The following is a 23,060-nucleotide window of genomic DNA, read 5'->3' as shown; positions in this document are numbered from 1 at the left end:
AAGCTTTTTATTTTATTTTATTTTTTTTGCTGTGGGCTGAGCTATAGTCAGCCAGGATTGGAGGTTCTCAGGCCTATATATAGAATAATTAGGATTTTTTGTTTTTAATTGAAGAGTTAGGTTTATTTTTTCTTATTTTCTGCTGATTAGATTACAACATGGTTCTAATTGTCTGAGTTTATCTTTCCTTTGTTTTCTGGTAACTTTGTACTTCTGACCCTAATCAAGGAGAGGGCACATGAAACTATATAGATCATTAATACAAATCCACTTTAACTGTTTGATATAAACTCAGAGCACATAGTATGTGCATAGCCTTTAGGTACTTGTGATATATTGTCTCTTTTTGGCTTTACCTTATGAAAACAATTAAGTATAAAACTTGACATCTATGGAATATGGATGTTGACTTTGGAGAGTCCTTATATTAGTAAAGTTGATTAATTTCACCAGTTTCTGGAGCTTCTTCTACTCAAAATGTTAATGTCATTTAAAATGGAATTGTTAAAACTTTTATGGAAAAAAATTATTTAACTTTTTTGTATTTTTTGGTTTCTTTTCAGCCAAGATATTTGCTGAAGTTTGAACAAATTTACCTCTCCAAGCCTACCCATTGGGAAAGAGATGGTGCTCCTTCACCAATGATGCCAAATGAGGCCAGATTAAGAAATCTCACGTAAGAAAGAATTTTTCCAGTAGCTGATATTGAAATGCAATTCAGAAAATGTAATTTTAACCAGTTGAGAGTTTTAGCAAATACCTTACTATTACTTAATCCTGACCTACTTTTGTTTTCAAAGGTATTCTGCTCCACTTTATGTTGATATAACAAAAACAGTCATTAAAGAAGGTGAAGAACAACTTCAGACTCAGCATCAGAAGACTTTTATAGGAAAAATTCCAATTATGTTGCGTTCAACTTACTGCCTGTTGAATGGCTTAACAGATCGTGATCTTTGTGAGTTAAACGAATGCCCTCTGGATCCTGGTGGCTACTTCATTATTAATGGATCAGAAAAGGTATAGAGCATTATTTAAAAAAAAATAGAAAATGATAATTAATATTTAAATTATGAAAGTTGAAATTAAAATAAATTTTTATACAGAATAACCTGGAAGTGGCCGTTGAATTATGTAGGGGATGACAGCTGAACTTATATAAGCCCAAACTTTATTTAGCTGTATATAATATGCACTAGAAATTGGGTCAGTTGTTTGAGCTTGCATGTTTCTAGGAAACATTTATGCAAAATGGAGTTTGTAAAGTTCAACAATTGATATTTCAGTGAGCCTATATGATCAGATTAAATTAAGATGCATATTTCACTCTTCTTTCTACTTTCAGGACTTGTAGGTTTTATGCCTGTAACTTTTTTATTGTCAATATAGGTTCTGATTGCTCAAGAGAAAATGGCAACAAACACAGTGTATGTGTTTGCCAAAAAGGATTCTAAATATGCCTACACGGGAGAGTGTAGGTCATGTCTGGAGAATTCTTCCCGACCCACCAGTACTATTTGGGTTAGCATGCTGGCAAGAGGAGGACAGGTATGGACTGGGATATGATATTGTTTGCATTTATTCCTTTTTGTCTGGTTTTGTAATTTACCAGATTGCATTTTTAGTCAAAAAAGCTTTTCTGGAGCATCAGTGTTATATGGTAGGCATTGTATAATTTACGTATTGCTGTGTAACAAAGGATTCCAATAGCAACATTTATCATCTCAGTTTCTGAGTCCAGAATCTAGGTGTGGCTTATCTGGCTTCTCTGGCTGTCTCTCACAAGGCTGCAGTCATCCTAAGGTTCATTCACGTAGCTGTTCAAGATTCAGTTCACTGTGGGTGTTGAACTGAGAGTCTCAGTTCTTTGCTGGCTGTTGGCTGGAAGCCTCTCTTGTTTTTTTTGCCAGTGGGCCCTGTCCATACACCAGCGTGGCAGCTTGCTTCATCAGAGACAGTAATCCAGAAGAGCCTTAGAGTGTCTGAGCAAGATGGAAATCACACTCTTTTATAACTTGATCTTGGAAGCAACAGCCTATCATTTTTGCTGTATTCTTTTTGTTAGATATAAGTTAGCATGTCCAGCCCGTACTCAAGGGGAGGGAATTACACAAGGCAACAATAGTAGTAGGCAGGGATCATTGGGCACCATTTTAGAAGCTGCCTACCACAGGTATGTTACTTATAATAATGTAATGTAATGATAGCTAGCATTTCTGGACTATTTACTGTGTTCCAATTATGTTACTCAGATTGCTTGATTTAATCTTTACAACTATCTTGAAAAATAGTTGTAATTATCTCTATTTAATTTCATGTACTTTTTTATTGTTTTTTTGAATAAATCATACTTGCAGCATTAAAATTGTTCAAAAAAAATACAAAAAAGGTTATACTATAAAAAGTAGTCTTCCTTTGACCATCAGATCTTCCCCAGAGGCAACTGCTTTGATAATTTCTCATGAATCAGTCCAGAAATAGTCTTTATGAGAAAAAAACAAATGGGAACATACCATACGCACTGTTTGAACTTTGCTGGTATCCTTTAAAAAACATATTTAGATCAGCACTTGATCATTCTTTTTGAGCTATGATATTCCATATGTAGATGTAGCATAATTTGTTAAACCATTTCCCTATTGATGGCCGTTTAGGTTTCCAGTCAGTGCTCTTACAAACAGTTCTGCAGAGTTTAATATCACTTTTATAAGTTGTAAAGATGAGGAACTTGAAGATTAGAGAGTTTTAACCACTTGAAGTTAACTATATATACACGTAGAATAGATGTTTTAAAGAAGTAATATGGTTCTTCCTTGTAAAAGGAGGTTGAATGGAGCCCAAGTACAAGCATTTGGAAAAGATCCCCAGGTGATTGTGATATACATTCTTTGTTGACAAGCATTGGCCTGGATTATGGAGGGCAAAGACGTGAACATAGTATATTAGGGAGATTATTATGGCAGCTATGGACAAAATAAATTAATTAGAGGCAGAGAAAGGAAAATCATTTGGATTTAGTGAAGGTTTGATATGAGGATGAGTCAATTAAGATTCTGTGCTTTCTATTCTGATACCATAAAATAGAGACCTTCTAAAAATTGATTTTTAGAGAGAACCTAGTGAGTTCATTTTTAGACAAAATATTTTGGGGAGCTGCATGATGTAGCATTGTTTTTTTAGTGTTTTGCTTATTCTGAAAAAGATCTATGATGAAACAAATAATTGACTGAATGGAATAATTGATATCTAGGTAGAAACAACCAAATGGCAGTTGGAAATATGAGGGCTGAGGGTACAGGAAAAATGTCAAGATGAAGATTTGGGTATCATTTATAAAATGTTATTACTGAACACCCATGAGGTGAGATAAGGTTTCTAAGGAAGGAGGCCTGAAGTAGGAGGAGGAAGATGACAGATGTTGTGAGAGGGATCATGATAATGTAGGGTTATGAGGCTAAGAGAAGATAGAGTGAGTTTGATATTGAGGAAAAGAAATATGAGTAAAAGTGAGAAACCAGGTGTTTGTATGCCAGTGTAGGCTAGTAACTTTTGTTTGTTTTTGTATGTGTGTACATGAAATTTACTGAAAGATAAATTGGAAAACTGTGTGAAAAAGGCTGTTTGTTAATTTTGTAAGGTTTTTCAAACAAGGAGATACATTGTAGACCAGCTCTGAGTTAATATTTGTTTTTCATTCTGTCCTTAGCTTTTTTCCACATTTGTCTATCTATATTGTCTTGTTTTTTACCCCTCATCTATTTCTTTCTTCCAGAGATTTTTTTTTTTGGGTGGGGGCAGAAGGTGAGGGGTCAGTGTTCACATTCTTTGCAGCCAAATATCATTTCTAAATACAGTATTGGGTAATTCTGAAAGAATCTTGGCAGGCAGTAGAGAGTGGAAGTTCTCTTGGGTCTGTATGCCAGTCTCTTCATCAAATTAGTAAACCTGTTTCAATGGTTTTGAAAAGTAGCCGTAGGACATGCCTTAGAATATGAGAGGCATGCTTCTTTGAAATATGTACAGTGAACATATATATAACATGATTCTCATGAACATTTTTATATGCCTGTAATTCTTATTCTGTATATTCATATTCTATTCATTTTTTTTCCTAGGGTGCAAAAAAGAGTGCTATTGGTCAGCGCATTGTGGCAACTCTACCATATATCAAGCAAGAAGTTCCTATCATTATTGTGTTCAGAGCATTAGGTTTTGTGTCTGACAGAGATATTTTAGAGCACATTATTTATGATTTTGAAGATCCAGAGATGATGGAAATGGTAACGTGAAAGCAAATGTATTCATAATGTTTTACAAGAGGTTTCAAGTTACTGACTGTTGCTAATCTTAAAACATAGTAGAGAGCTGCCCTGAAGAGCAATTTAGCTGTCACAAATCCCATGGCATTTATTGTGTAGTGAAATCCTTCAGCTTTGCCTTGGCCTCTTTCCTGACAATTTTCTGTAAAATAGACGTGAAAACTAGAGGCAGCCAGAGTTCAATGATAGCAGTGAGAACAAACAGTAGTAAGGAAAATCATAGAAGTATACAAGTCTGGTGCAATTTAGTAAAATGGGAAATGAGTAGTTGATATTTTCTTTTTTTTTTTTAACTTTTTATTTTGAAATAATTTCAAACTTACGGAAAAGTTGCAAAGAACTCTTGCATACTCTTCACCCGTATTCACTAGTTGTTACATCTGTCACATTTGCTTTAGCATTCTCTTTATATATACGTTTTTTCCCGGTCATTTGAGAGTAACTTTCCGGCCTCATGCCCCTTACTACTAAACACTTCAGTGTATATTTCCTAGGAACCAGCACAGTCACTTATGGAATCATAGTACGTTTATCAAAATCAAGATGTTTAACTTAGATACAGTACTATTAATATACAGATCTTATTTGGGTTTTTGCCAATTGTCTTGATAATATCCTTAATAGCATATTGTTTTTTTATGGTTCAGAATCCAGTCCTGAATCATGCATTGCATTTTGTTTTTATGTTTCTTTAGTCTCTAATCTTTCCTCACCTTTTTGCCTAGTCTTTCTTAACATTGAAATTTTTGGAGAGGATAGGCCATTTATTTTGTAGAACTTCCCTCAATTTGTTTTTTCCTGATATTCCTCATGCTTAGATTCAATTTATGCATTTTTTGGCAGGAAGAATACAGAAGTAATATTGTGTGCTTCCCAGGGCATCGCATCAGTAGTCATATGATGTCATTTTGTCCCATTATTAGTCATGTTAACTCTGATCACTTTACAGTGGTATCTGTTAGGTTCCTTCGCTATAACGTTACTATTTTTGTGGGAAGATTTTTCAAATCTAGATAAATATCCATTTTCATATCAGTTTTTTCCATTGGTGATCCTTGTCTGAATAGTAGTTGATAATCTTAAAGTTTTCCCTGATTGTCCAGAATCTTTAAGACTACAGAGAAATAAGGTAAAATGCAGGCTAAATGTCACAAAGTTAGAGAGTGGAGTACATTTTAGATAGTGGAGTATTTATTGATATGGTTACTTGAGAAAAATGGGTTCTGGTTAGATTTTACTTTAAGTTTTTACCGGTAGTCATATGCTCTTTTTTTTTTTTTTTTTTTGTTGAAGAATATATGTTATCTTTTATCCAAAATGCATCCCAAATGATTCAAACTGGATACAAAATTTCAAACTGAAATTTTCTTAAAACGAAAGACCTGATTTGCTTTATGTATATTGTCTTTTTGAAAATTCCTATTTGTTTGCTAGCACTTAAGCCTAGGCCAATTTTTACAAGTTTGTGAGTCAGGTATTCATTGTGCAAAAGTGCTTTAGTTTATTCTTCTAAAAGTACATTATTATTATACCTTTTTCCAAATCCATATTAACCGTAACAAAACAATTTCATAACAGGGACAATTTCCTTTATAAAGATCACTTTCGTCTATCATTCTATCTGTGGCCTTACTTTGACTGGTTTACATGGCCTTTTTCTGATCTTTGGTTCCATGAGTGGAATTTGGATGTTTTAGCTTGTGGGTCAGTGACAAATAGACATAAGAAATCAAAGGCAGGAAAGGCATTTCAGTATATGTGATAGGATTAAAGTATATTTTCAGGGGCCAAAGCTACTAAATGTTACTCCTCATTTCTCATGCTCATTATTTTGTAAAATTGGAATTTTACAATGTTAGAACTGCAGTGGAACTTAGAGATTATTTTATTTAGTCCCTTTTAGATGAGGAAACTGCTCAGAGGCCACAGCTAGTTAGTGGCAGGAGTGGAACACAGGTCTTTATAATGATATACCTTTAAAATAGTCTCCTTTACGAAATACTGAGTGGTTTTATTTATAGGTAAATAATGTATAGGTGTAAGGAATAGGTATAAAATAGGTATAAGAAAAACATCTTAAAGCAAGGCTGAAAATCTGTCACATTTACTTATTTGTAGCTTAGTAACTTTTAATTTTAGTATTAAACTTCTCTAAATTGATTTTGTATATTCGGAAGGAACTTTATTTTGTCATTGTTCATTAAAATGTAAAGAACATTTTAATGTTTTTAAACATTAAAAAACCATGCTACTCTTTATAATGGAATCATGTGTATTTTTCTAGAAAGTATAATTGCCTGTGTTGATGAGTGGATTTTGTCAGGGATTTCTAAGGTGTCTTCAAGTTCTAAGACTTTGAGATTCCTTGGTTTTCTAGAAGTATTTGCATATTTGATTAATTTCATAGGGATATTTAACATGTTATAAATTAAGTGACAGTTGACTCATTTTAAGGTGAAAATATGAATTTGAAAATAACTTATTTAAATTATCTGATAGGTTAAACCTTCTCTTGATGAAGCTTTTGTCATTCAAGAACAGAATGTTGCACTAAATTTCATTGGCTCAAGAGGGGCAAAGCCTGGAGTCACCAAAGAGAAAAGAATTAAATATGCAAAAGAGGTCTTACAAAAAGAAATGCTCCCTCATGTTGGCGTCAGTGATTTTTGTGAGACCAAAAAAGCCTATTTCTTGGGGTATGTTAAATTTCATTGTTTTAAGTTCTTTGCCAAGATATAGTTGAGGTAAAGTTTTTCTTAAAGCTAAAAATGTAAAAAATTTGTTTTTAATGTAGTAGTTAAAAAAACCCCAAAAACCATGTGTTTTTTTTTTGCTTTTCTTTCTTTCCAAGGTACATGGTTCATAGGTTGCTTCTAGCAGCATTGGGTAGAAGAGAATTAGACGACAGAGACCACTATGGAAACAAAAGATTGGATCTTGCTGGGCCGCTACTTGCATTCTTATTTAGAGGGTAAGGAATTATAGAATGATATTGTTAAAAGTAGAGAGATTTCACTTTAGATTGGTCATTGTACATGGAGGGGTAAACTGTCTTGGAATCATAGGAAGTTAGCTAAATTCTCTTTTCCAGTTGCTCAGATTTAGTTTTGCTTCGTGTCTGTGAATTTCAAGTTTGTGAGGAGAATTTATTACTTGTTTACATTTTATGTTTTCCTCTGATGCCTTTACAAGGCATTAGAGAAAGCTGAAGTAGGGCCTTGATTTTCTAAGTGTTGATATTGGAGTTTTTATTAGTCTTGTTTTTGTGTTTTTTAGCACACAAAAGGTGGAGGGAGGTCTATCAAAAATATTAGCGGTGGTTGCCTCACAGTATTGGAGTTATATGTAATTTTAATTTTTATTATTTTTATTTTTTTAAGAACTTGTTTTGTGGGGTTTTTTTTTTGGAGGAAGATTAGCCCTGAGCTAACATCTGCTGCCAATCCTCCTCTTTTTTTGCTGAGGAAGGCTGGCCCTGAGCTAACATCTGTGCCCATCTTCCTCCACTTTTTATATGTGGGACGTCTGCCACAGCATGGCTTGCCAAGTGGTGCCATGTCCGCACCCGAGATCCGAACTGGCAAACTCCGGGCCGCAGAACGTGTGCACTTAACTGCTGCACCACCGGACCAGCCCCTGTAATTTTTATTTTATTCTTAATATGTTTTTTATATTTTCCATATTTTTATAATGAACACATACTTTTACAACTTATAATAATTACAGTTATTTAAAAAATAAAATATATAGACAATTTAATACAAAAAAGATAACACTAGCAATTTAACGTTTTATACAATGTTATTTAGTGTGTTGTAGATTAGTATTTTTCAGCCCTTTTTTTTTTAATCATCACCCCAGTAAGGAGCCTCTTTTGACATTTTTTCACTAATTGCTCCACCCATGTATGCTTATGTACATCTGCACTTTATGCATAAAAAGAGTAAAAACACCTATCTCCCTCTATCCCAACCATTTTTTGCCCTTTGTGGGCAATTTTATCTTTGTTGAGAATGCACGTTTTAGAACTTTACATGTTTAAAACATATCATTTTATTTGGCAGTATGTTTAAGAATTTGCTGAAAGAAGTGCGGATCTATGCACAGAAGTTTATTGATCGAGGAAAGGATTTTAACTTGGAGTTGGCAATTAAAACAAGGATTATATCTGATGGCCTAAAATATTCTTTAGCTACTGGAAACTGGGGTGACCAAAAGAAGGCTCATCAAGCCAGAGCTGGAGTATCTCAGGTAAGGATGTTGACTATGAGTACAGGTTTGATAGGAAAATGTTATGAGACTGACAGATTCTTTGATTCATTGAAGGTAAGTTATTTTGCTTTTTTTTCTTGGTGGGATGTAAAATCACTAGGGGCTTTTGAATTATGAAAATAAAAATTTTCTTAAATTAGCTGTTAGCATTACTAAGAGAGACTTAAGATTTTGGCTTGCATCAAGATAGTAAATAAATTAGAGTAGCTACTTGGGAGGTGAGACAGTCCATGTGAGTGAAATTTTTGTCTGAAAAGCTTGATGTTAGAAGCTGACCCAGAGGATAAATGGGCATCCCCTTACTTTGTTGCAAAATGTAGTACTTCTAACACTGATTTCTCTATGTTGGCATGTTGTGTGTATGGTGCCTGCAATAGCTACTCTCAGATGGTGTAATGGGGAAACCTCTAAATAAAAGTCTCACTAGGCGTTTTTATATTTTCTGTTTATTTTTCATGTAAGATTGAAAATCTATATTATACATGTCTGGCTTTATGGAATTTTGGGGGGTCTTCCCCTCTTTTTTTTTTAACTAGCCTTTATCAGTATCACCCGATTAATTTGGCATTCTGACACCAGCTTCAAGCTCCTGATTCCTCGAAACCCAGATGCTCTAAGAAATTCTGGGAGGCTGCTGATAAAGTTGAATTTCTTGTTCCTTTTTATTTAGTAAGGATTTATTTTATTCAGTATACTTGGTGTTTGTGATTCTGGGTCCACAAACATGAATGAGATTCCAGCCCTCAAGGAACTCACCGTCTATTAGAGGAAACATTCATCCATTTACAGCTGACTATGCTGAGCTGAATTTTGATAAATACCATGCTGCCAGTTCAGTTCAGTGAATGATTATTGGGACTTAAGATGTGCCAGGCACTCTGCCACACATCAGAGATGGCAAGATGGCTAAAACGTGATCCCTGATCTTCAGTAGTTTACAGTCTATACTCATAGATAGATGTAAAGAGATAGTTGCAACATGGTAGAGTAAGTATTTTAATGAGAGATATGCACAACTGCTCTGGGAATGCTGGAGAAAGGCATTTAACACAGCCTGAGAGTGTGAAAAGAAGTCTTTCTTTAGGAGGTAACACCGGAGCTAATTTTGAAGGGTAATTGGGAAATAGGCCAAACCTGGTAGGAGAGTAGAACCAGCAGCTCACAGGAAAACTGGAGAAAACTTCTTAATATTCTGAAAGGGATGGAGAGAGGAAAGAATGTGTGTGTATGTGGGAGCAGCTAGAGCAGTCTAGGGTTTTCAAATCAAATGGGAGAGTTAAGGTGGGATTGGAGAGGGGAGCTGGGATGAGCTCATATAGAGGAGTGTTGTGGGCATTTTTGTTTTTTAGGTAGATTCACAGTAATTGGCTGTTTGGAGAAAAGATTTGAGAAGGGCCAAGTTGGTGGCTGGAAGATTGTTGTAACAGGCTGAGTGAGAAATAAGTAGGGCCTGGACTAGAGCAGTCTTGTAGAGATGGAGAGTGGAGTCAAATTTGAGAAATATTTAGGAAGTACGTTTTGTAAGACTGACTGATTAGTTGAATGATGGAAAACTCAGTAGAGTACAGAAAAGAGAACAGTTCTTCTTGGAGCTGGGTCAGATGACTTTTATAGAGGTGGCAACATTTCACCAGGCAGAGCAGAGTGGGGAAGTGCATTCCATTCTTTGGCAATACAGTGGTCAATGGTGTGCACTTGGGAGGGTGTTTGGCAATGTGGATGGGTACAGGAATTGGAGAGACTGGTAGGGGAGGGTCATTTCAGACTTCACTGAGAAGAGCTTTAATGTCGTGTTTCTCTCTAGTTGGTGGGGACCTGTTTAATATTTTTTAAATAGGTGAGTGATGTGAACAACTCTGTGTTTTAATAATTCTGGTAACTGAAGAGGGTCGATTGGAGGGTACATTGCAGGAGGTGATGCCAGTAGTATAGGCAAGAGGTAAGGCGCTGGCCTGTTGCTGTGATGTTGGGAATGGAAGGGTTGGGTTTTTGAGAAAATTTGAAAGTAGAATTGCCAGGGTAAGTTTATTAATGTATGAAAGAAGGAAGTCAGAGACTAAAGTGATTTTGAGCTTCTGGATTGGGAGATTTCTGGATTGCCATTAACCCTGACAGGAGTTTTAGGCGGATGGAGGAGGTTTGGGTTGTTATAGGGCTAGGAAAGATGGTGATTTTTTATTAGGTGTATTGAGCTTGAATTGCTTGCTTTATATCCCTCAAAGGATAATAAGTAATAAAGGTAATAATTATTACCTGACTTATGAGTATTACCTTGCTTAGTGTCCTATAAGTATTGAATCTCCATCTTGGATTCAGAGACCTCAACCTGGAAAAAGTACTGAGTTGGTAGCATTTATTACTTGCTGAGTGCCTAACGTGTGTCAAGTACTGTTCTAGGTACAGAACAGAGAAAAAACAAATAAAAAATTCCCATTCTTATGGAGTTAACATCCTAGTAGTTGGAGACAGACCATGAAACATTTATGTAGTCTGGGAGAATACCGCCTATTTGCCATTCCTCCTGTAAGGGGCAGCTAAGTTATGGGGCTGAACAAGATTATTCAGGGAAAGGGTGGAGAATGGAGGGATGTGGACAGTTTGACACTCGGTGGATTATATGTAAAAATATGGCTTTGCTTCATTCTAATATTTGCCAGAATTGTGCTGTAACAGAAATGCCTAAACTTTAAAGATTTGCTATTGTTTTCTAGGTATTAAACCGCCTGACTTTTGCGTCCACTCTTTCTCACCTGCGTCGTTTAAATTCTCCGATTGGTAGAGACGGCAAGCTGGCCAAACCAAGACAGTTGCATAATACATTGTGGGGAATGGTGTGTCCTGCTGAGACCCCAGAGGTAATGCGTTAGAATTTATGTTCAGGACAAAAAGTCTGCCAGTAATTATGTAAAGTATAATTACTTTTAGAAGTAAGTTTTTATTTAATTAGGCAGTGTGGTTTAGAACTAAATATTATTTGGGATTTTGTTCTTAGGAAGTAAGAGTAAATCCTGAAATCAAATTGAAGGAAAAATGTTTATGGACAAGAATTTTGATAGGCATGTTAACTTAGAATGAGTAATACTTTGTTTGTTCCTAGGGCCATGCTGTAGGACTTGTGAAGAATTTAGCCCTGATGGCTTATATTTCAGTTGGATCTCAACCTTCTCCAATTCTGGAATTTTTAGAAGAATGGAGTATGGAAAATTTAGAAGAAATTTCTCCTGCAGCTATTGCTGAGTGTGTATAGATGCAATTTTTTAAAAAACTATTGTTAATTTTTGGTTATAGCTTAGTATAGAGTTACTAAGTGCAAAATGTTTTTGGTTTCACATTTTTAGTGCAACCAAGATTTTTGTTAATGGCTGCTGGGTTGGAATACATAAAGATCCTGAACAACTTATGAACACTCTAAGGAAATTACGACGTCAGATGGACATCATTGTGTCTGAAGTAAGAGTCTTGAATTAACTAAGAGGGCGTGATCTATGGGATTTCTAAACAAGGCATAAAACTAGTGAAAGTTATTTTTGCGTTACCGTCTTTCTTTAACTGGTTTCCCTTGAGTTGTAAAGTATATTGTCGAAAGTCTACGTGATGTTTAGGTCTAGGATGAACTAAATTTAATTATAAGGAATTGCTTCCTTTAATGCTTTAGATATATGCTTCTAAAAATTTGATGTGTAATTTAAATTATTAAATTAGAATTTAGAATTTGAATCATTTTAAAGTAAAAGGAATTCTTTTGAGGACATTTTTGTAAAGCTGACACAACAATGCTTTTTTGTTTTTTTTTAAGATTTTATTTTTCCTTTTTTCTCCCAAAGCCGCTCACTACATAGTTGTGTATTTTTAGTTGTGGGTCCTTCTGGTTGTGGCATGTGGGATGCTGCCTCAGCGTGGCTTGATGAGCAGTGCCATGTCCGCGCCCAGGCTTCGAACCAGTGAAACCCTGGGCCACTGAAGCAGAGCGCACAAACTTAACCACTTGGCCACGGGGCCAGCCCCCACAATGCTTTTAAAAAGGGAATAATCATCTGATTTATCCTTTATCTGAATCCAGAGATTCATTCATAAAATGTGATACACCTCTAATAGATTTTCTTATATTTAGGTAGATATTGAAGTCTTTTGGGATTAGGATGAACTTTTTTTAATCATTAAAATATAGTATGAGCTTTATTATTCCCCAAAATAGGGCTTTTGCCTTGAGTGTACCGTCATGCATTGCTTAACGACAGGAATACGTCCTGAGATATGCATCATTAGGTGATTTTTGTCACTGTGTGGACATCATAGAGTGTACTTACACAAACCTAGATGGTATAGCCTATTACACACTAGGCTCTGTGGTACTAGTCTTACAGGACCACTCTTGTATATGTGGTCAGTTGTTGACCGAAACATTGTTGACCGAAACGTTGTTATGTGGCACATGACTACTGTATTGAGGGATATGGCTCAGGCTTTTGATTCATCCACATCTATACCTTAGAGTCTGGCTAGGTGAATATAGTTTTGGAGAGAAACTGCAACACGCTTAAGCCAGTAGCTGGCTTCTTTCTGACCTAGCAAAGCAGAGAAGAGAGTTTGGTTGCTCCAGGCTTTCCAGTAGCAAAGACCCTGGATTTGGACCCCAGCATATGCACAATTTGAAGTCAGGAACAGAGTGCTTCACTTGAAGGCAGGCAGGGCTGAAAGACAGCCTAAGAACCGAAATTGGCTGTATTTTTTATGATTGAGAACTTTACTGATGTCATGTTTTTCTGCTAAGAGCTGCCTTCAGCTTTTCTGTGTTCTCTGGGGTAATTCTTTATGCTTTTTTAGGCCTCTTTACCTTTCCATGGGCCCATTCCTTCAACCTGGAGTGTTTGCGCTCCCTGTCCCCTGTGCCTCCTGAAAAACAGGCAGTAGGGAGAAGGGTACTTATTACTTTTCCCAGCTAAATCTCACTTGTTCTGCACAACTTCTATGAACTCTTATCTCCTTCAGAATACGTTACCTGACCCTCCAGTTTGATTTAGATCAGAGGTTTGCAAACATTTTCTGTAAAGGGCCAGATGTTAAATATTTTAGGCTTTGTTTACCGTACAGTGTCTGTTGCGTATTCAACTCTTCTGTTGTAGTGAAAAGCAGCCATAGACAATACATAAACCAGTAAAGCTATTGACAAAAGCAGATGGCAGGTGAGGGCAGATTTGGTCTTCAGGCTGTTGGCTGACTCCCTGATTTAGATCTCTGTGACTATATATAGCATATTTTACTTAAATACTTCTGACAGAATGCTTATACCAAATAGCAGCTATTGATTTGTTTGCCTACCTCACTACTACACTGTTAACTCCTCAGAAACAGGGAACATGTCTTAATATGACTTTGTATTTTCACCTCTGAGCATGGTGCCTGACACATAGTAGACATTGAGTGTTTGTTGAACGTACAAATAGACCCTGTGTCCTTGGACTAGACACTTTGATCTCCTATTGGAGAGTGATGTTGGGAGTCTCTAAGTGGGAGAATTGTGTGTATTTTTCAGAAGTCGTCTAGTGCTTTTTCTTGTGTTTCATGTTTTCTAATAACCAGAAGTCATCATTTTATCCGTTTCTAGCTTCAGTCTTCGGTTGGACCTGTTAGGCTTTCCTGTCAGTAGTCTTCTCTAGACCTGTTAAAGAATATTTGTTTCCTTTGGAATGTAAGATACTCTTTGGCCTTTGAGGAGGCACAGCTCAATTTATGTCCTCCTTTTAAGACAATAAAGCTGTATTCTATTTGGAATTCTCTAATGATTTAAGGCAGTGCATCTGAAAGCAGTGTCTTTTCTGGGACTTCAGAATGCCACTAGTGGGGTGTTTCCTCGCAGACACAGTGTTTCTCCTCAGATTGTTTTCTAAGGATAGGAAATGGGCGGAGAACGTGAAACATTTTCTCTTTCTTGGCTTTTGACTCTAGTTTTTACAAAGTGGATATTTTTGCTGGCGCTTTTATGATTTACTATTGTTTTTAAACCAAGTCATCCAAATCTTTCCCTTTCTTAAATAAACCCAATCTTTTCTTTAATCAAAGTATCCAGATGTAATTTCACTTTTTTAAAGTACTTTTTTGGAGAAATACCAATCTACTTTTCCAAAAATTTCCCAACTCATTGGCATTTCATCTTTTAGTTGACTGATCTAGATATTTCACTGAAAACCCTTATTTATTTTCTTTTTGGCTTATTTCTTGACATGTAGATACCTCAAATTCTGCAGTGCTTTTAATAATTATTGTGCTCTTTATTGCAAATTTTCCCAAAATATTTTTGATATTTTCTAAGCATATATTTTCTGGTGCCATCCAGTAGAAATATAGTGTGAGCTACTTATGTGGTTTTATACTTACAGCATATTTCAGTTCAGACTGTCCACATTTCTCAACAGTGACATGTGGCTGGTGACTGCTGCATTACACAGCTAAGCTATAAGCCATTTGCCTGATGGGGATGTGTGAGAAGTCAGGCTTATTACTGGGAAAGTATGATCACGGCAAAGTGATATAGGGCTGGTTATTGAAAGGTTACAGAGTGAAGTATGCGTAGTTATCGAAGAGGTGAAATAAGAAATTGTCATATACTGGTGTTTGTCATACCAAAAATGTATTTTCTTCATTTTACTTTATCTTGTATGATATTATTACCAGATGTTGTTCAGCTCTCTAATTACCAAGGTTATATATTTATACTTTAGAAGATTTTTATTATACGTAGGTTTTTAGTATATTGAACAATGATAAACTAAGATTTATCCATTTTATTTGATAATTGGTTGCTCCAGAAATTTATTAGGACTTTGATTGTATTTTTAGCTAAGCCTCAGTGATACAGAGAAAATAAAAATTCACGAGACTGTTTTGTCTTCTAATATATAGGTTTCTATGATCAGAGATATTCGAGAGAGGGAGATTCGGATCTATACAGATGCAGGCCGGATTTGTAGACCACTTCTGATTGTGGAAAAACAAAAGCTACTTTTGAAGAAGAGACATATTGATCAATTGAAAGAGAGAGAGTATAACAACTACAGGTAAGAATATGCAACGAGACAAAGATTGAGATATAATTCACATACCATAAAATTAACCATTTAAAAATACACAGTTCAGTGGTTTTTATATATTCACAAGATTGTGCAACCATCACCACTAATTCCAGAACATTTTCATCACCTCAAAAAGAAACACCGTACTCATTAGCACTCAATTTGTTTTTCTTAATTTTTGTTATCAAGTAAAAGGCTTACATGGTTTTGTTTAAATGTAAAAGTCTGTGGCATGTTAAAGTTTAATAATAATGATAAGGAAAAACCTATTTAATATAAATATATAACCTATAAGATGAGTAATATAATAATAACTTTAATAAAAAGATGAACCTGCGTTAAAATTTATTTTTATTGTAAAAAAAATTTTATTGTAAAACAATTCAAGCAATGTGTATAATAAAAATATATAAAAACCCAAATTCATACTCTCCTCTTCAAAAATAAGTACTGTTAACAATGAGTATATATTCTTCCAGATCTTACTCTGTGTATTTATATACTCACCCCCTACCCCACAAGTAGTTTCTTTAGAACAAAGCAAAACTAGTAATAATAGTATGGAAGCATACTTTATGTCTATTGTTCAGTAACTTTCTCTTTTTTCATTGTTAACAGTAATGTATCTATTTTGGAACTCTTTCTGTATCAGTACCTATAGATTTAGGAATCGTCTTTATTAAGTAGGAAGCCTAGTTAATTAAAATAGCTCAGGAAATAAAGAAATTAAGTGAATTCTTCTTTTTTAGTTGGCAAGATCTTGTGGCCAGTGGGGTAGTAGAATATATTGATACTCTAGAAGAAGAAACAGTAATGCTTGCGATGACTCCGGATGATTTACAGGAGAAAGAAGTAGCTTATTGTTCCACATACACACACTGTGAGATTCATCCGTCAATGATTCTTGGCGTCTGTGCATCTATTATTCCCTTTCCTGATCATAACCAGGTGGGTAGAAGTTTTAACTTCTGATTTGTAAGAAATTGAGAAAAATATAATAAAAATTAGAGATTAGTCTGTAGCTTCCTCCTAAAGAAAAGCTTTTCAATGAAAAGACTGTGGACTCCTACAGAATGAGCATTTAACAGGCTTATTCTTGTGGTTCACTGTTAAGAGCCATAATTGATTGTTCCAAATGGTTGTCACTTGTCTTTCAGAAAACAGTAGAAACTTTTGAACCATATTTCTAATTTATGTAGTACCCTGTAGAGTCTATTCCTTTCGAAGTAATTAAATTTTCATTGATTCTGCTTTTCGTTTCTACGTTTAGTCCCCTAGAAATACATACCAGTCTGCTATGGGTAAGCAGGCTATGGGAGTTTATATCACTAACTTCCATGTCCGTATGGATACGTTGGCCCATGTTCTCTATTATCCTCAAAAACCACTTGTGACTACACGCTCTATGGAATATCTACGATTTAGAGAGCTGCCCGCAGGTATGTTCAGCTTTCTTCATTTTTAAGATCCTGCCATGCTTAAGGCACTTTTTTGGGGGCTCGAGAGGGTTAATAAAATGCATACGACACAGTTTCTGTTCTCATGGAATTTATAATGTGGTGGGAAACATGAACACCATTAAATAAAAGTAGATATGTGGAAACTGTTAAGATCGAGGTATACAGAGTCTTTTGGAAGCACAGAGTGAAGAAATAATTGATTTCTTTTGGAAATCTAGAGCCAGTTTCATGGGGGAGGTAGCATTTTAGACTGAAGTTGTACAAAGGGTATTTGAATCTGAGAGATGGTTTGAGCAAGGGCCTAGATGCATGAAGGCATGAGATAGGGGAACAATCAGTAGGCATGTCACTTTAGTATAGCTGCAGTGTAAATGCATGAGCGTGAAACTTGGTCTCATAGCATGGAGAGAGCAGGTTGAATTTGGAGAATGAAGACTCCTCCAGCATTTTGTTTGTTTGTTTTTGGTGAAGACGATTGGCCAATGTCTGTTGCCAGTCGTCTTCTTTTTGCTTGAGGAAGATTGTCACTGAGCCAACATCTGTGCACATTGTCCTCTGTTTTGTATGTAGGATGCCACCACAGCATGGCTTAATGAGCAGTGTGTAGGTCTGTGCCTGGGATCCAAACTGGTGAACCCCAGGCTGCCGAAGCAGAGCACGTGAACTTAACCACTACATCACCAGCTGGCCCCCCATCCAGCTATTTTGAGCAAGGAAGTAATCCAGTTAGGAATATCATTCTGGCAGTCATGTAAGGGATAGATTAGAGTCAGATATGGTATTACCAGGGGGATAGTTTAGAGGTTTTCACAGTGGTCTAAGTGAGAAATGGTAAGGTCCTTAGGAAATGAAAAAGAGTAAGGAGTGAGACACCTGTTGAAATACACTTGGTAGGATTTGATGACTGATTGGTTGTGTAATGATGAGAGGAAAGAAAGGAATTGGAAATACTGGTGGTGTTCCTGGCTTGGGTGATCAAGGAGAGAGAGGTACTATTAATAAGTTTGGGACCCACATTAGAAGAAGGAAGAGATTTTAGATATAAGATAATAAATTCAGTTTTTGACATGTAGATTTTGAGTTGCTGCCACAACATCTAAGAAATGATCTTCTAAAAGTGAGTTGCAAATGCAGTTTGAAAGGTCAAATCTAGAGCTGTGCAGTTTTTGATATATTAGTATTTATAGTTTACTATGAAATTGCTGAAGGAATATGCAGAGTGAGAATAAAGCCAGAGACAAACAGACCTTCAGGGACCAGGAAAGGAAATCGGGAGGAGATTTGAAATGTAGTTGCTAAGGAGGAGAATCAGGAGTTTGCTGGACCAGATTCTTAAGGAGACTGGACAACAGGTAAAGTGGTGCAGAGAAGTCTGAAGAGTATGAGAATGTTGACTATTAAAGGAAGTAGTATAGTTCTTTGGCACAATTCTTGTCTTAACTGCATTATTAACAGAATTTTGGCTGTGGGTAACATTATTTATTTAGTAAAGTTTGTCTTGTAAGTAGTGGATTTAAATTATTGACTGTAATAGGGGATCTAATATTTTGATAGCAAATTCTCTCAGGTTGGAAGATTTATTTTCAAAGTCCTCCACAAGGGGTTACTCTTGTCCAGAAAAACAAAATCTGCTATTTGTGGACAACATGCTCATATCGTTGGGCTGTGCTTGCAGTGTTGTGTTTTCTTCAAAATTTAGATAATAGTTGCTTTGTGGCTAGAGAAGAGAAGAAATATAGGTGAAGGATTGGATTTGAAATCACATGTTCCTTTGGTGCTGATGTGAAGTGGTGAGGGCGTGGTTGGTGGGGACTACATCCCTTTCAGTTCTCTTATTGTCTCGTGCCTTAATCATCTTATCTATTTCAAAACTTTATTTTGAGAGAATTTCAAACTTAGAGAAAAGTTGTAAGCCTAGTGCAAAGAACTCCTATGTACTTTTCATCCAGATTTCCTAGTTCACATTTTACCACATTTTCCTTATTCTTTCCCTTTCTCTTTCACCCCACGCCATTTGAGAATAAGTTGCAGACATGAAGCCACATCACTCTTTAGTTCTTCAATGTATGTTTCCTAAAAACAAGGACATTCTGCACAGTACAACCATCAAAATCAGGAGGTTATCATTGATACCCATCTAGTTAGGAGTCCCCAATTCAAATTTTGCCAGTTGTCCTAATAATATCCTTTATACATGTAGGATCTAATCCAGGATTGTGGCTTGCATTTAGTTGCATGTCTCTTTATTTAGTCTCCTTAATCTGAAACAGTTCCTTAGTCTTTCCTTGTCTCTCATGGCCTGGACATTTTTGAAGAGTCCAGGCAAGTTACTTTGTACATTGTCTCTCAATTTGGGTTTGACTTGTTTTCCCATGATTATATTCAGGCGATGAATTTTTGTCAGGACTAGCATAGAAGTGTTGCAGCCTTCTCAGTGCCTTATCAGTAGCCACATGCTGTCTACTTGTCCCATTATTAGTGATTTTAACTTTTGTCATATGATTAAGATGGTATCTGTCAGGTTTCTCCACTTTTTGTTAATTTTAAGTATTTTGTACTTATTAGTAAGTAATGAGTCTTTTGTGAGGAGATACTTTGAGATGATGTAAATATCTTCTTCCTTGTCAAACCTTCAGCCGTTAGTGTAGCACGATGATTGTTGCCTTAAGGTGATTTACTAATTACATCATTCTTTCCATTTTGATGCTGAAATTGTCCCAGATTTTCCAGTGGGAGCACCTTCAAGATGACTCCTGATAGGTGCTCATCATTCTTTAAGCACTTCCTTATATTTTGCCTCATCTTGAGCTTTCCTTCTCCTAAATCTGGAGTCAGCCATTTCTCCTTTTAGTGAAGGATAGTATGTAGAAACCAAAGTCCGAGTGCTAGATGTGCTCCTTGCTATTAGAATGTCATAGTTTCTAGGTGCTCTCAGCTGACAGAGCTAGGAAAATAGTGTAGGCATAGAACCACAAACATACCTTTATCCATTTTTATATCTGTGTATATTAAAGAACTATGAATTCACACCAGTGTTTTCTACCCCAATCGAACACCATAGTTTATTTTAGAACTTTATTTAGAACAAAATTTTTTGTTTGTTTTGGAACTCTGTTCTCTGACAGTGAGAAACCTGGCTCTCATTGTCCACAATATATTTACTTATTTGCTCAATCTATTGATGTAAGCTGTCTCCTGACCATCCTGGCTGAATTATTGCCCCTGGCCCTGCCTAACACGCCAGCTGCATAGGCCAAATTCTGAGCCCTAACCAAGGGAAGGGATTGATCAGGTTATCTTAAGGAATGTCTTTGATTAGTATCATTCCTGTTTCTATGGAGTACTGTTACCCTGGTTGACATCTGGAAGCAAAGATCCTTATGACAAAAGTTTGCCGTAACTCAGAGTGGGTCAGGGGACTTAGAGCCTCCTCAGTGCTGAGCTGAGACTTAAAGTGGGTGAGGACAAAGTGGCAGGAAGGGTTTGGACTTGCCTCACAGGTGGGTTGTAATCCTAGACTTCGCATAGTCCTTGAACTCACAGATATTTTTAACATAGTTACTAATACTTATTGAGCAGTTTGTGTGAAACACCATCCAAGGCACTTTACGCATGTAATTTCTAAGCATCATAAAAGCTTTGTGATGTTTCTTCACTTGTAAAATGAGAATAATAATAGTACCCACCTCACAAACCTTTTATGATGATTACATGGTTAAATCCATTTAAAACTCATGGCTTAGTGCCTAGCACTTAGTAAGGGAAGAATAAATGTTAGCTGATTAGTAATAGTGATGTTTGTATCATCTGTTTTATCAGTGTAGAGACAGAGTCAGAAAGGTTATTTGCCCAAAGTCACACAACTTAAGAAATATAAATCCAGAATTTAAGTTCTGGTCTTTTTCCTTTTGACCATATGTAGGCCTTTCACCCCCATCTCCCTTTCTTGCGCTCTTTCCTCTTCACTACATTGCTTTTCTTTTTTTTTTTTTTTTAAAGATTGGCACCTGAGTTAACATCTGTTGCCAATCTTCTTTTTTTTTCTTTTTCTTCTTCTCCCTAAAGCCCCGACAGTGCATAGTTGTATATTCTAGTTGTAGGTCCTTCTGGCTCTGCTCTGTGGGACGCTGCCTCAGTATGGATTGATGAGCAGTGCTACTGCGCGCCTAGGATCTGGTGAAACCCTGGGCTGCCAGAGCGAGGCGCGTGAACTTAACCACTCGGTCACAGGGCCGGCCTCACTACATTGCTTCTTGATTTGGCGCTTTTAAGTTAAGAAGAAAATTTTAGAAATATAATTCAGAAGTTTACTGTTTTTAGCTAAATTTAGCTGATCTCAGACTTGTCCACATACCTTGGATAAAGGTTGTAGAGTGGAGGGGGTTGCCTCCTGGACTGTGGTAGATGTAGCACATATGGACGATCCAGGGATTTTCGTATGAGAGGCAGGAAAGTCCTTGTCTTGACAAGGGCCAAGACAGCTGACCACCTAAAAGGCAGTGCTGCCTGGAGAAGAAGGGGGATAATAGGCAGTGCTCTCCCAAAACATGAGGACGTGCTAGGGAAGTCTTGCCTGTTCCATGCATCAGAGATGTCACGTATGTCCTACTGCTGGCTTCCCCAGTAATAAGATCGCATCATCTCTCTCAAGACTCTGCAAATTCTCGAGTCTTTTCAGGTCTCCCCTGCCTTCAGGATCCTGTGTCTTTATATTTATATACTTTCTCTGCATTATGCTTCTTGATCGTTTGTGAAACTTAAAATTCTTAAGTTCTCCCAAAGAATCCACACAAAAGGGTGGTGACCAATATGGATGTTACTAAAGGTTTCTTAGAGGAAGTCATTTAGATTTCAAGAGGAGTTTTCATTGCACACCTGAGGAGTGACTCTTTGATTTTTCAGGTCTCTGAAGACCCTTCTTGGCTGCCTGCCACCGGGAGCTTTATCTCTGGCCTTTCCCAGGAAGGGCTCAGCTTCCCTAACACTGCCCTTCCCTTGGAGAATTTCACACTCCCCTTCCTCTTCAAGCAGAACATTTTAGCTTTTTCTGCTCCAAATTTAAATACAGAAAGCCATCAAGGTGCTCAGAAGAACAAATGCCCACTTGTTATTATGATCCTTCTTCTTAGAGAGCAGTTGGGGTTATATTTAGCCCGAAGTGTTCAGTGTTATCTGTTAAACAGGGCTTGTAGTCTCAGATTCCTGCCGAGTTAGGCAGGATTGGTGAGCAGTTGGTGAGTTGGAGAGATGTTTACCTGGGGTTAGGCCTGTTCAGCTTCAGCTATGGGTGTGATGTGTATATGCAAACACGGTGATGCCAGATCTGATTTTTCATGAAAAGTTTGAAGTCTAAGCTTTTGTGTGAATTTACTTTTTAAAATGTTATGAATGAATTCAAGTTAAAAACATACTCTGGAATCAGCTACCTTGCCAGTGTGTTTTAAATAGCCAGCGGAAAGCTTTTCGTGGTACAGAAGCCAGAGCTTTTAAGGAGCAAATATAGTTGTCAGGGAGGAGGGCCTGCCCTTTGCGTGTATCTCTTTCTCCACATCTGTTCCTACCTTGGGTTGGGAATTACTTGGAATTGAAGACTTAAAGGAGTGTATCTTCAGTGTCCCCAACCCAGACCAGCATCATCATCACCCCTAACCTGCACTCCGCCTGTTAAAACCCTTGCCCCCCTGCTGTACACATAAAGGAGTAAATGAATGAGATGGAAGGGAGGGTTGTATTTTGGAAATTGAATTTAGCTTTAAGGAAGCAAATAGACACTGTTTATTGAGATAACCAAAACATTCAGTCATCCAGATTTTGGTTCTTTTGTATTCTGTAGTCACAGTTTTTACTCCACATTTGAAATATTTAAATCAAGATATTATGTTAATTATAGCTTTAGGGGCTGGCCCTGTGGTCGAGTGGTTAAGTTCTTGTGCTCCACT

The 23,060-nt window shown here is 36.6% G+C and overlaps 1 protein-coding gene across 1 annotated transcript in view; it reads left to right on the top strand.

Moving 5' to 3' along the window:
- Positions 1-23,060, top strand: part of POLR2B (RNA polymerase II subunit B) — a 44,827-nt gene that overhangs the window by 11,837 nt on the left and 9,930 nt on the right. Inside the window, exons 5-17 of the mRNA XM_070263748.1 lie at positions 564-676; positions 801-1,020; positions 1,390-1,548; positions 4,116-4,280; positions 6,819-7,015; positions 7,171-7,290; positions 8,384-8,570; positions 11,303-11,446; positions 11,689-11,828; positions 11,930-12,041; positions 15,492-15,646; positions 16,411-16,609; positions 16,932-17,100. Of these exons, the coding sequence (XP_070119849.1) occupies positions 564-676; positions 801-1,020; positions 1,390-1,548; positions 4,116-4,280; positions 6,819-7,015; positions 7,171-7,290; positions 8,384-8,570; positions 11,303-11,446; positions 11,689-11,828; positions 11,930-12,041; positions 15,492-15,646; positions 16,411-16,609; positions 16,932-17,100 (2,080 nt within the window). The remainder of the gene's footprint in view (positions 1-563; positions 677-800; positions 1,021-1,389; positions 1,549-4,115; positions 4,281-6,818; positions 7,016-7,170; positions 7,291-8,383; positions 8,571-11,302; positions 11,447-11,688; positions 11,829-11,929; positions 12,042-15,491; positions 15,647-16,410; positions 16,610-16,931; positions 17,101-23,060) is intronic.

Source organism: Equus caballus, chromosome 3 (assembly GCF_041296265.1).
Source record: "Equus caballus isolate H_3958 breed thoroughbred chromosome 3, TB-T2T, whole genome shotgun sequence".
NCBI lineage: Eukaryota > Metazoa > Chordata > Mammalia > Perissodactyla > Equidae > Equus > Equus caballus.
This window is presented reverse-complemented; position numbering and strand designations above follow the sequence as displayed.